The sequence below is a fragment of the Eucalyptus grandis genome, chromosome 3, assembly GCF_016545825.1.
Source record: "Eucalyptus grandis isolate ANBG69807.140 chromosome 3, ASM1654582v1, whole genome shotgun sequence".
NCBI lineage: Eukaryota > Viridiplantae > Streptophyta > Magnoliopsida > Myrtales > Myrtaceae > Eucalyptus > Eucalyptus grandis.
In genome coordinates, this window is record NC_052614.1 from 44,486,251 (window position 1) to 44,499,014 (window position 12,764).

The 12,764-nt window shown below is 39.4% G+C and overlaps 1 protein-coding gene across 2 annotated transcripts; it reads left to right on the forward strand.

Moving 5' to 3' along the window:
• Window positions 1-498: 498 nt before the first annotated feature.
• LOC120292137 (transcription initiation factor TFIID subunit 4b-like) lies at window positions 499-8,922 on the forward strand. Of its 2 annotated transcripts, none has more exons than XM_039310107.1 (15): window positions 499-837; window positions 966-1,067; window positions 1,195-1,300; window positions 3,287-3,822; window positions 3,918-4,013; window positions 4,805-5,596; window positions 6,405-6,523; window positions 6,631-6,718; window positions 6,828-6,963; window positions 7,061-7,116; window positions 7,185-7,241; window positions 7,316-7,456; window positions 7,649-7,714; window positions 7,947-8,187; window positions 8,417-8,922. In XM_039310107.1, exons 2-15 carry the CDS (start codon window positions 1,029-1,031, stop codon window positions 8,587-8,589), a joined length of 2,646 nt encoding a protein of 881 aa, XP_039166041.1. In that variant the 5' UTR covers window positions 499-837; window positions 966-1,028; the 3' UTR covers window positions 8,590-8,922. The 2 variants fall into 2 exon arrangements, with proteins under 2 accessions (XP_039166041.1, XP_039166042.1); XM_039310108.1 differs by having other exon boundaries at window positions 1,195-1,261.
• Window positions 8,923-12,764: the final 3,842 nt, after the last annotated feature.

The following is a 12,764-nucleotide window of genomic DNA, read 5'->3' on the forward strand; positions in this document are numbered from 1 at the left end:
GCCCTCGCCGCCGTCGGTCCTGAGGTACCAATCCGGCGGTCTCTTCGTCTCTCTTCCTCGTGCCCTAACCGGCCGATTCTCCGTTCATATCAAGAGCGCGCGCCGGCGTTGGAACCTGGGGACCTCTGGATTTGAGGTAAAGTTCGAAGCTTGGCATGGTGGGTGCGTGTGGTTTGTCTCTCTGAATTTTTTCGAGCGATCGTGAACGTCAAAGGGGGAAAAAAGGGTATCGATGAAGCGAAGGAGCTTCCATGGATGCCGGCTCGAGCCGGAGCCGAGCTCGACGGTGATCCTGTTTTCAGGTTGTCGAATCGAATTCTATCTGATTGGAACGAATATGGGCAGTGGCAGCCATTGCTGAAAGGCCTGTATAAACCCATTTTCTGATCTCTGTCTTCTCTCTCGTTGCACCGTTGGGCGTTTTCGTTTCATGGCCGACCGCTTTTTGCTGCACTCTGTCTCCGTCTAAAGTAGAGTTTTTTTTTTTTGAAGTGTTGGCGCAATTCGGTTGAATCGCAATGTTTGGAGCTCCTCGTAATTCCCTTGAATCAAGAGTAGATGGAGCTGGGTGCTGCTGTTGCTGGTGATCGGTGATCGCGCAAGAAATGGAGTTACGCCGATTCTATTGAGAAGCCCAAGGTCAGGTTTTGCTGGGTTTCTTCCTCGGGTGATCCGATAGCTTGTTCACAGGAACATCCCTGAGGCACACACCGTCGTCACTTTGATCTGTGGCAATAGCTATATTGGTTTATTCTCTCTGCTGAATTTGAGGTCATAACGAGGGAGATGCTTTCAACTGCCTATTACTCAACCTCAATCTGAGCATAAAACGTTGAGGTATCGACAAATCCCATCTCTTGTATGGGATTAGGGCTGATCATTTGCTGAATTAGTAATTGAATGTTATGGCTATATGTGATCAACTACTTGTTCGATTGAGTAGTATTTTTCTGTGCAAAAAATAGGTGATTTGGTTCAACAGTCATTGATTTTGGGTGAACAATTGAACCGGGGAACTGCTGGATGCTATGGATCTTTCCATAATGAAGCTTCTGGAAGAAGATGAGGTTTCCATTCTCTTACTCTTTCTTTTCCCATTCATTTGGAAAATTTTGCTCTCTCCTTGGATTTGAGGTTTGGTTGGGGAAGAGGGTTTTTTTTTTTTTAATAATTAGGTTAATTGTGTGCCTGCAGGACGAAACCATGCACTCAGGGGCTGACGTGGAGGCTTTCCAGGCTGCCCTTAATCGTGATATCGGAGGTGATGCATCAACTTCTCGACCATCATCATCTGATAAAGGTGTTGTTGGCTTTAAGTTTTTGCTGTCTGGGGATAGGAATCTCTTTTTGGGTAGTGTTTAATGCGAACTCTTAGGTTATCAGGATGTTGCTGCATATCGGGTCTATGTGATAATAAAACGTAGTTAGTTCAGAGAGGACATATATTGTTTTTGTCTCTGTCACACCACATTGAAAGTTTTTAACGTTTAACAAGTCAAGTTTTTGTTGGCTTGGAATAGCATGAAGATTTTGCCATGCCATTCAAGGAAATTGCTTGCAAATTTTAGTAATCGATCTAATTACTGCTGAATGTTTGGACCTTTATGCCTGGTTTGATGTAGATGGGACTTTAGATTAAATTTGAAACTTAAGTCTAGCGACATCTGGATCCTAGTCTCTTTGTTGATTCCTTAGAATAGTGTTGACCTTTCGTTCAAGTAATCAGGTCCTTGGTCATGACTACTGAGTTTACGTGGAACCATAGTTAGGCTTCTTCAGATGCTGTTTGTGAGGATAAGACAGGAGCAAATGATATTCAGTCTAACGAGCCAATTCCGATGGATTTCATTTATGTTATGGAATCTTGGTACATCATAATCTTGCATGACTCTAGAGAAGTTAGATTATGGCCTATTGAATGGGCTGTGAGATTGAAGGGCAATTAGGCTGTTGAAGATTTTGATGAACCCAACTTTGTTTGGCCTATATCAATCCTTAGTTCCAATTTGTCGGGAATGCATTAGTTCAATTATGTCTGAATGTAAATTAGAGCCAATCGAGAAATTATCATATAATAGCACATGAGGATGAGCATGATGATATGATTCTTTGGTTTTTTATCCTATTCTTGATTTTGGATTTCCTTGCTGAAGCCATAAACATGCAAAGCCTCTAATACAACAGGGAGCATTTCTCTTTTTTTTTTTGTTTTTGGGGGGGTGAGTAATCTTCTGTCATGAGGAGGATAAGTAGGTTGATATTCATTACCATAACTAAGAGATTGTCCAGGGGACTCTTACCTCTCTGCATTTTGTCCAACTTGCTGCTTGGCATCAAAAGCCCATCAAAAAGCCAGCTTATTAGAGTCAAAAGTGATGCTGCAGGAAAAAATTGTTCTCTCCAATCCCTAGCCTTTGTCCAATGCCTTTTCTATTTGCATATAGATGAATGTAAGTGTGAAATGTAGGAGTATTATGTATTTTAGTAGAGCAACAAAATTGTCATTTGAAAGCGTAGACTGCTTTTCAACCGTGAGCATTACTGTTCCATGTCTATGCCTTCCAAAGAAGATAAGCACTATGTGAATAGAGTTTTTAAGCTATAATTATGTTGTTGTCATTGAGATGATGTATTGGCATCATTTATTGTCTTCTTTGGTTGTTACAAGGTACTTCTTTAATGGATTTTAATGCACCCTTTGGGTGTATATAACAAAGTTTGCTTATGAGGCTTGTGTATGAAAGGATAATTAGACCATTTAAGATGGGCGATTGGTTCTTGGACATTATGGTTGGATCACTAAAGAAATATGTAGATGTGATGAGGTTTGAGCTTTAAATGGAGCTCAGTTGTGAAATCTTCTTTAGGATTTAATCTTAATGTCTGAAAGTGATGAGAAGCCATTTTGTTACAATGAAAAATAAGGTTAGAAAAGAAGACAATTATTCGTAGTTTCAAAGCTTGTGGTGTGCTGTGCTTTTGGGTAATACTTTTAGCCAGCAGTATGTGGATGTAGTGTTTGGCAGTGTCAGCTGTAAGAAGTTTACTATACTTTGTTTGCTACATGAAGTATGTGTCCAATGAATGGACATATTCGCTTGGTATGCTTATTGCTTTGGTGTAATATCGGACGAATGCAAACAAAAGTAGAATCTTGGTCAGTATGTATACTGGAGAGCAGCTATCTATCTAAGTCACGTTGAACACTCCCTCCCTTCTCTCTGTTTTTGGGCTGCCAATCTTATATCTTTTGCCTAAAAGGGTCTTACTCTTAATCAAATTTCAGGTGTCTCTCAAGGAGACAACCATATGCCCAGCCAATCATATCCTGGATGGCAACCTACTAGCCAGGCTGAAAATGCAAATTCTCAAATTCAACAAGAACAAAAAAATGCAGATCAGGAACAGATGTTGGCACAGATGCAACGGCAACAAGGTGACTCTCTTGCTGATCCCCAACAAAATAACACTTTGGAGGAAGTCAATCACCAGCATTTGAAGCAGAAACAAGTGCAAGATGGTCATCAACTAGGGCAGGGAGAACAAAATTCTCTTCAGATTAAACAATCTCCTGGCATGCCAGTGTCAGAAAACAATTCCCTCCCTGTAAGTGAGCCAGGTAGAGTGCAGACACTAGACAGTGAATCTCAGTACTTGAAGTTACAGCAAATGAGTAATCAACAGGCAACAGTCCCTGGGCAAGCACCAAATAAAGCAAATCGCGTTAAACAAGTTCCATTTGCATTATTGCTCCCTGTGATTCTTCCCCAGCTTGATAAAGATAGAGCCATGCAACTGCAAACTCTTTATGCCAAACTGAAGGTAAAATTTTGGTACAGCTCTTTTGAATTCTTCACTTGTCAAGGAAATTTCAATGAGGTTGTTAGTCATTCTGTTGTTTGGTCTCACTATTGTAGAAAAATGAAATTGCCAAGGATGGATTTGTGAGAATCATGCGAGGAATTGTTGGAGATCAGATGCTGAAGCTGGCGGTTATGAAAATGCAAACGCAGGTATGATTGGCATGATTGATCTCGTACACAGAATTATAAATGTTGTCAAAATATGAATAGTTTGAGCTCGTAAGCAAAAGTCTAAATTCATATGGGAGATTTCCTATATGATATGACCAGCCTTTATCCAATGGACATCTTAATTTTGGAAATAGAAAACTCATAAAGAAAGTCCTTAATTTGGAAATTCCATATTTGTAATTTTGTTGCTGATTTGGGTAAGTCCAAAGTTGCCTGCAAAACCCGGAAATTAGTTTTGGTGTTCGAGTCGGCAAGCCCAAGGGCTCCACTTTTAATTTATAAAGATGAAGGATTCTCTTTCCGTAGTTAGGCTTTTGTGCCATGTGAGTGCTTTTAAGGCGCTGTAAGTGCACCCATGGGTGTGCTGTGCTTGGCGTGAATCAAAGGTGGGCTATATCGTGTTTACATCCAGGCACGATTCGAAGAGTGTTTTGAGGCCAACAAATCTCGTGGTAAGATTTGTGAATTTTTCTATGAGATTGAGTGATTATTTCATGAGGAATTGTGTGAGGCTAAACACCGAGTGAGTTATTGGTGTAAATGGGAGTTTTAAAATGCTGAAAGTGTTGTGACTCGAGTGTGATTGAAATCTCCATTGAATTGCTTGATCTATAGAGGAATCATTACTGCTGTACATGGAGACTAGGTCACAACGACCAGGCCACATAAATCTGGTGTTCGATTTATTTCCTTGTTCAATTTATTTTATTGTTTGCGCTCACTTTTGCAATAAAATGCCAATATTTAACTAAGATTTCTCTCTCTTGTAGCCTCCTCCACAGTTGCATATCCAAGGTCAAACTTCAGCTCTACCGCAGCACCCTAGAATGCAGCCTGCTAGTGCTGCAAAATTCAACGATTCATCTTCATCAGGCCAAGTCCATTCCACAATGGATAGAAATGGTCCAAAGGCTGGAGAGGTGGAAAGGATACCAGATTCTCAATTCATGCAACAGCAGCATTTTCAGAACATGCAGACATTCCCCAAGTATGGAAGTCCTGGTGGTTACCATCCATTCAGTGGAACAAATATGACTAGTTCTGCTTCATCTGTCAAAACACAACCTAATGATGCACAAATGAAGCAGATCCCAATTCATCAAAACATGGGTTCAAGTCATCCAGGAGGATCAACTCAGGCAATGAGCTTGGCGACTGCACCAAAATTTGATCGGCAGCATCCTAACAATGATAACAAGAGAGCGCAATCTGGTTCTCTCCCTCCATTTGCAAGCAATATATCACTCCAACAAAATTCAGTTCCTTGGAAGCCCTCTACTTCTAAAGACCAAAGTTCTGGTGCTTTCTCATCATCGGTGTATGTGAAACATGAACCTGTTGATCAGCCCAGTGATCAACAAAAACAACAGTTATCTTCCCTTCCAGGACTGTCTTCTGTTTCAGCTGGGCATCTTGAGCAAAGAATGCCCATATCAGGAAGCTCTAGGGACAATTCTTTTGACCCGCAGTCTCCAGGAGTGGGTTTCTTGACTCCTACAGGTGCTGGGACTTCACGTCAGGATTCTCTATCTGCAACACCAGCTCAGGATACTAACGTCCAGGTGATCTTTTAACATTCATCCATGTTTCTATCTTGTAATTTAATTCAGCTAATTATTTGAATGCACTGATTTCTGTCAGTATGTGGACGGTGTAGACATAATTTATTAGATTGAACAATTGATTGCATAGGCAAAGATGTAAAAGGTTGTCCTGATGGTCTGCTCGGGAGGTTTATCTCGTGTTTCTTAAATGCGAGGGCTAGAAGATGTTTGCTTATGGGAGTGAATAAGAAGACTCTGGATGCTTTGGGTGTTAGAACTACTTGAACCCTTCCTCTTCATTTGCAACTAAAAGACCTACCAGGCAGTGCTTGTATCATAAAGCATTATCAAATGAAATAAAATCTTCATGAGGATGATACAGTACAAGAGCATATTTACTAATTAAATATACTCCTTCCACTTAGGAAAGGAATTCTCTAGTGCCATTGTCACTAGGAGTGGTTGCTATGACATTATGCGTTGGACATATCTTGCATCTACAGCTGCAGAACAGAGGGTTGCTTAGTGCACAACTTATTCTCTCATTCCCCATGTGCAATTTTTAGACTGATTGGGCTATGTTGCATTATTCCCTTAGTAGGGTAGTGATTTTGAAAATTCACTTTTGAAGCATTGTAGGGATGTATGTGCATGCAATTTCTTTGTGGCCCTCTTCATTCACTTTGCTCTGTGTTTTGCTACAAGAACTGGTGGTTCTTCTGAGAATAATCATCAGTACAAGTATTCATTCTGTGATGATATCAGAAGAAAATTTGACAGCATGTATGCCCTTTTAAAAAGATTTTACTTGCCTTTATTATATCAGCTAGGCTCCCGTACAGCATCCACACCAGCGGGGAATAATGCAAGGACGCCTTCTAAAAAACCTTCTGTTGGCCAGAAGAAGCCACTTGAGGCACTTGGTTCTTCGCCACCTCCTTCAGGGTGATGTGGCTTTTACCGAACATTCTATCTTGATCAGTTTTGAGTATGAAATTTTACCTTGGATATTAACATTTGTCAATGTAATTTTGTGTATCAAATCTCTGCAGTAAGAAGCAAAAGGTATCTGGGTCCTTCGCAGATCAGAGCATCGAACAACTCATTGATGTCACTGCTGTTAGTGGGGTCAATCTCAGGGTATGAATTGACATCTGAATTTTGTATTTTTTTTTTTTTTCCTACTAACTAATTATTCAATTTCTAAGAGTTGGACTTTTCAATCTGTGAAACTTGGTATTGGAACTAGGAAGAAGAAGAACAGCTGTTTTCTGGGCCGAAGGAAGACAGTCGAGTCTCGGAAGCATCCCGAAGAGTTGTCCAAGAGGAAGAAGAAACTCTGATATTGCAGCGAGCTCCCCTGCAGAAAAAGTTGGCCGAGATCAGTTAACTCCCTTCTTCAATCTTCACCTTTGAAATTTTTTGTTTCTCATCTGTTATACCCTGGTACATTCTAGAGATCTGACTTTATGCTTCTGCCAGTGGCACGATGTGGTGTGAAGACAATAAGCAACGATGTGGAGCGGTGTCTGTCTTTGGTGAGATGCTTGCTTCTCTGCTCTTTAATCTTTCCTGTTTATTCTCTTAACCAACTCATTTTTCTCAGAGTGTGGAGGAAAGGCTGCGTGGACTGCTGTGCAATTTAATTAGAGTCTCAAAGCAGGTCAGTTTTTTTCTACCCTCCTGCTAACTTGATTCAAATATATTAGACTTTCCTTATTAAGCTATTTTTGATAGAGGGTTGATATCGAGAAGCCCAGACACCGGACCATTGTCACTTCCGATGTCCGCCAGCACCTTATGACTTTGAACCGCAAGGCTAGGGAAGAATGGGAGAAGAAACAGGCTGAAGCAGAAAAGCTAAGGAAGCAAAGTGAGGCAAGTCTATCCCCTTTTTTCTGCTCGCCTTTACAACTACAAAACCTGTGCTTAAGTATGAACACGTTTGCAGATCTAATAAATATGTCTATACATATAAAATATGTTTTCCGTAGTTGATTCTCTTTCCTCTTCATTTTCACCTCCCTTTCTGCTTCTTTGTTTGACACCTGCTAGTATACATCATTGCAGCCTGATAGCAATCAGGGAGTTGATGGTGATAAAGAAAAGGATGAAAACCGTGGGAAATCCGTGAAGGTAATATTAAATGTCTTTTGGGTGAAATGGCTTGGTTTGACAGAAGCTATCCCCCTTCCCTTGAACCCCTCACCTACTTGTTTAAAGGAGGATCAAATTCTGAGTCATTGGTCCATCCACATAGTTACTTTATTTGCTAAGCTTGCTCGCCTCGCAGCTTCTCGTGGTTCTTGCCTGATGTTATTACTAGGCAACTGAGAGCATACGTGCATCCTCTTTTTTCTCTATTTAGGTAAACAAAGAGGAAGATGACAAAATGAGAGCAACTGCTGCAAATGTTGCTGCCCGAGCTGCTGTGGGAGGAGATGACGTGTTGTCCAAGTGGCAGCTTATGGCTGAAAAAGCCCGTCAAAAACGTGAGGGAGGATTGGAAGTGGCATCTCAGGTCGGTAAAGACAGTCAAAAATCTTCAATCTCTGGAAGAAGCAATAAGGACAATCAAGAAGCAGGAAAAAAGGGGCAAGCTGCATCTGGTATGTCATAGACTGGTAGCTATCTTAATGTGTTAGACTTCTGGTTTTTAAAGTATATGCAGTGGCTGAGAATGATTCTTCATCGTGAAAAACTAATGCTGGACAGGGTACCACTTTCGTCTGACAAACCATGCATAATACAATAGTGTTCAGAATGTAATCTCCAACTCTCTCATGCGTGATGCCTCGTCACAATCAGGCCTTTAACCCACTTTTTTGTGCTTTACAGGGGCCAATAGAAAATTAGGGAGGAACCAAGCCTTTGCATCACAACCGAAGGTAGCTCGTACAATTTCTGTGAAGGACGTCATTGCTGTTCTGGAAAGGGAACCTCAGATGTCAAAGTCTAGTCTCATATATCGCCTCTATGATAAAGTCGGTTCCGAGAAAAGTGGTGAATAATTGAAGTGGCAATATTGGTCTCAGCTTTTTAATTCCTTATCCAGTCACTCTTTCAATTCATTCAATGAAGTGCAAAAGATTGCTGCTCCAGATCAAGTCTCACCAGTGCATTCATTCTTTGATCAGAAAACAATCATCTATTTCTGTCTTAGCTCAGCCTCTCTTTAGTTAGAGATCCTTCTTACTCTTTCCTGATAAATTATCCGTATTATGACTTCTTTTGATTTGTATGTACTTTTTGCAGTAATCACTCTGCCACAATTTTCCTGGCAGTAGTTGTATTCTGTCGATACATGTTTAGTATACCTTTTTAGTGTGGGAACTCATATGGAATTTGTCGTTGTCTTCTCTTCATCAAGATTCGGTCACTTGGTTCCCGGTTTCTTTGCATATGCATCTTTTTCTTGGCAAAACATCAGCATTGTGCATTTCGGGGAATGTTTTGTGTGCACTACATCAGATTTGTCAGGTTTCTTGTAGGGAATGTGGAATCACTTTCGATATTTTTTCAGCATCGGGCAAAATACAGCTACTTCCCTAGTGAAAGCATCATACACCGGATCATTTATGCATTTTTTTTTCCTGTACAAGTTGTCACGTTTGGGCTCCATGACATAAAGGTGCTATGGCTTGAACTGTCGAGTGTTAAGTTGATCATCATAACAAGTCTATTAGAGTTCGACATGTGGATTGTCGATGAATGTTCTATTTCGAATACGGCTATGTTTTGCTCCCTCTAGTCTTTTGATTGGTGGATTACAATTTATAGACATGTAAATTATGCCACTTCCAATTAGGAATGGAGGAAAATAATCCTTCTTCAAATATTTTATAGATTGAGATTCTAAAAACTTGTGATAATATAAAAATTTCATGGATGACAACAGAAAGTGCTGCGATATATTTACGCTTCAAGTGACTATGTTCTATAACCCTAGTCATTCTATGTGAAATTGAATGGTGGTTTGAACGATATTTTCCCAAGAAAAAGTAGCATTATGTTGCTAGACTCAATTAACATCCATGAGTGAGATAGAGTATGATCAAGATAGTAATTTTCCCGTGGCATTGGAAATACTTTGGTTCGTTTTCAATAACCGTATGTGTTAATTCTGGTCGGTCGCTAGAAATCATAGCCATAAAAATCTGTCTCGGCAGCTTCAAAGTAGCCTGACGAGATGTACGTGGTGCCTTCTAGTGATGGTTGAATCCAAACCGTCGTCCTCAATATCCGTTCGCATTAAGGTTTTGTTTATTTAGCAAAAAATAAATAATTTGAAAAAATATTTTTCAATAAAAGACCACTTATATCGCTTGTAAAAACAAATGAACGAAAAAGTATTTTGATTGTTCACGAAAATGTTTAGATATAAATTATTGTTGATAATGAAAATATTTTTCGTAGATTAATTATTTCAAATGATCATTTTTTAGAAAATATTTTCCAAACCAAGACAAACATACTTGTGTTCATTTATTTTGCAACAAATGAATAATTTAGAAAATACTTCCCAAAAATGATCCATTGCATTGCTTACAAAATTAAATAGACGAAAACAATTTTATCGTTCACAAAAATATTTAAGCATGAATTATTGTTAATAAAGAAAATATCTCTTATTGACTAATTATTTTGAGCGACACAAGTCATCATTTTTAAGAAAATATTTTCTAAATCATTCATTTTTTGTATGAAAAAACGCGCCATTAGATTCGGAAAAGCGGTCAGATTTAGCTTGATCTGTGTCTCGGGTCATTTCTTAGCTTAATTTTGAACAGATGGGCAAATGGATCAGTTAACGAGACAAGGCTATGCAAACATCATCGTGTGAAGTTTAGAACATCGTATTCCGAAAGGATATGGAAAGGAGACTTTCTGATCCAGAACGTTATGACCCTTATTGTAAGTCCTGGATGATCCTTTCTTTTCCGTCAAAGGAGTGAAGTTTAGCACACAGAAAAGTATGTATCGATCAGAACACGAAGGTGGAAGATGGAATTACTTAGACAAAGAAGTTGCGCATTATATTTAGAAGAGAAAAAGAAACTTCAAACATGAACTATACGAAGAGACTTGGATTACCATGTAAAAGCTACTGCATTATCCTCATTACTACTTCATGTTCTTCCTCTTCAGGTCAAATAATTCTCATCCTTTCCCATCTTCCTCTTCCACACAACTCATAATCGCCTTTGACCTCGAACCGGATAACAGCCACACGGCTTCCATCTGGTTGCTGATTGATACGTGCCGGGTCTTTGAGTGTGTGCTCCTCTTCTGGTCCGCCCTCGAGCACCCGTTGCGCAACACCGAGCAGTCCATCAGGAAGCTCTCCCTGCTTTAAACCTGATATAAGCCTGTGATTTTCTCCACAGGCACGGTGCTCTTGTTGCTTCTCTGATGGCAGAACCTGCATCTCCAAGCAAGAGGAGATACTAGGTTCGGTTGCTTTAAGTTACTGTCCTGTCCTTCCTCAGCGTCAATCGGCAAATATCTAATGCCTCATCGTTCTTCGATATGGCCTTTTCTCGGTGACACCTGCCCAAAACATGCTTTTTTGCTTCTTGTTTTATAAGACCCGCTAACCTCTTTTCTTCAACCTTTTCTTGGGTCAATAGTCTCTCCTCTTTCCTTTTCTTTTCTCAACCTTCAAGACCCCTAATTCATCCAAGGCCTCTAGGACTTATGGGCTGTTCTTTAATCTTGATCTCATTTTGTTATTGTCATGGAGGAGGGTTCTAGAAATGGCTTCTCCAAAATCTTCAAGTTCTACCAAATATATGAGATCAAAAATGGGACAAATCCAGCTATAGATAATATGATAATAGGAGACGAGCATGGTGCTTGGTAATGGCACCTTCTCTCCCATACGGAAGGAGGTGATGATGTGGTTGTGGTAGTGGATGATAATGTTAGAAATGAAGGTGGCTAATAGTATTACTGAGAGGGAAGTGAACAGGTGATTATAAAAACTCGACTGACTGGTGTGGAATAAAACTAATCAAGTGTGGTTGGAGTGCAATCAAGTGAAATAGAGTATTGATATCAATAGAATATCAAACGGTAAATGAAAGAGATTAGAGAGATAGAAGACTATGCATGGAATATTATGGTGGTTCGACTTATTGTAAGCTTACGTCCACTCTCTCAAGTGAGTGCCTACAAGTTGGATTTCACCACCTAATTATTGAGAGATCATAGAAGCTGTAGCCGCTTATATTAAAGCAAATATAGCTCACTATCTCACAGTTTATCTCAAGCTATGTTTCTACCAATACCTATCAGAAGATTATAGAGAAAAGATCGCTCAAGACAATATGTAAAACTCTCTCAAATTATGGAATTTTAATTCTTGATTTCTATTTTCTCTTCGACGCCTTGGTCTTTATTTATACACCTCTGTCTCCAAACTTCCCGTTCGACAATTATCTTGAAGATTTGGTAGTCGTTGAGGTTGGTAGATCAGAATCCCTGTAGATTTGGTCACCCACACAACCAAATCTTGGTTTCCAAAAATTGAGATATTTTATCAAGATTCTTGTCTTCGGAATGATTTTTCAATCAATGAAAATATCTCACATGATTATGTAAATCATGAAAATATTCTTTAAGATTGATAGCAAATCAAAATAGTGTAAAATGAGGAATCCATACTATATCACTAGCTATCAAGGGATGATATAGAGTTATTAAAATAATATTATTGAAGTTCGTGATTGAGTTGAGGGTGCAGGTTGTAGACATGCTCCGCCTGAATTCACAATCAGTGCTCATATCCAAAATCCTGTATTGCTGAATTCACAATCAGTGCTTATATCCTGCCTTTATTCACTCAATGCGCTGATGTGTTATGCAGTATGTTGCTTTTATCCATAAAGTACTGGGTTCCTACTTCTGTCCGTGCAGTGTTCTACATCACAGTACGCTCTTTCTATCTGTGCAATTTACTGCTTCTATCAACCCACTAGATACAACTGGTTTCCTGGATATACTTGACTGTTCCTTTTGGGATTGCTTTGAGACGATGGAGATGTTGATTATTTTCCCTTAAACACCCGATATGTTCCATATCTGATAAAAATTCTCTCTAACGCTAATGTTATAATGAAACTTAAACAGTCTTACTAATTATTGAGATTGATAAAAACAAAGGACAGTTTTTTTAACACTAAAA

Excerpts from the sequence above, each read along its gene's own strand:
- LOC120292137 (XM_039310107.1), top strand. The coding sequence starts at position 1,029 with ATGGATCTTTCCATAATGAAGCTTCTGGAAGAAGATGAG. Across the intron at positions 6,719-6,827 it reads TTAGTGGGGTCAATCTCAGG|GAAGAAGAAGAACAGCTGTT; the intron begins GTATGAATTGAC and ends TATTGGAACTAG. Across the intron at positions 7,242-7,315 it reads TAATTAGAGTCTCAAAGCAG|AGGGTTGATATCGAGAAGCC; the intron begins GTCAGTTTTTTT and ends TATTTTTGATAG.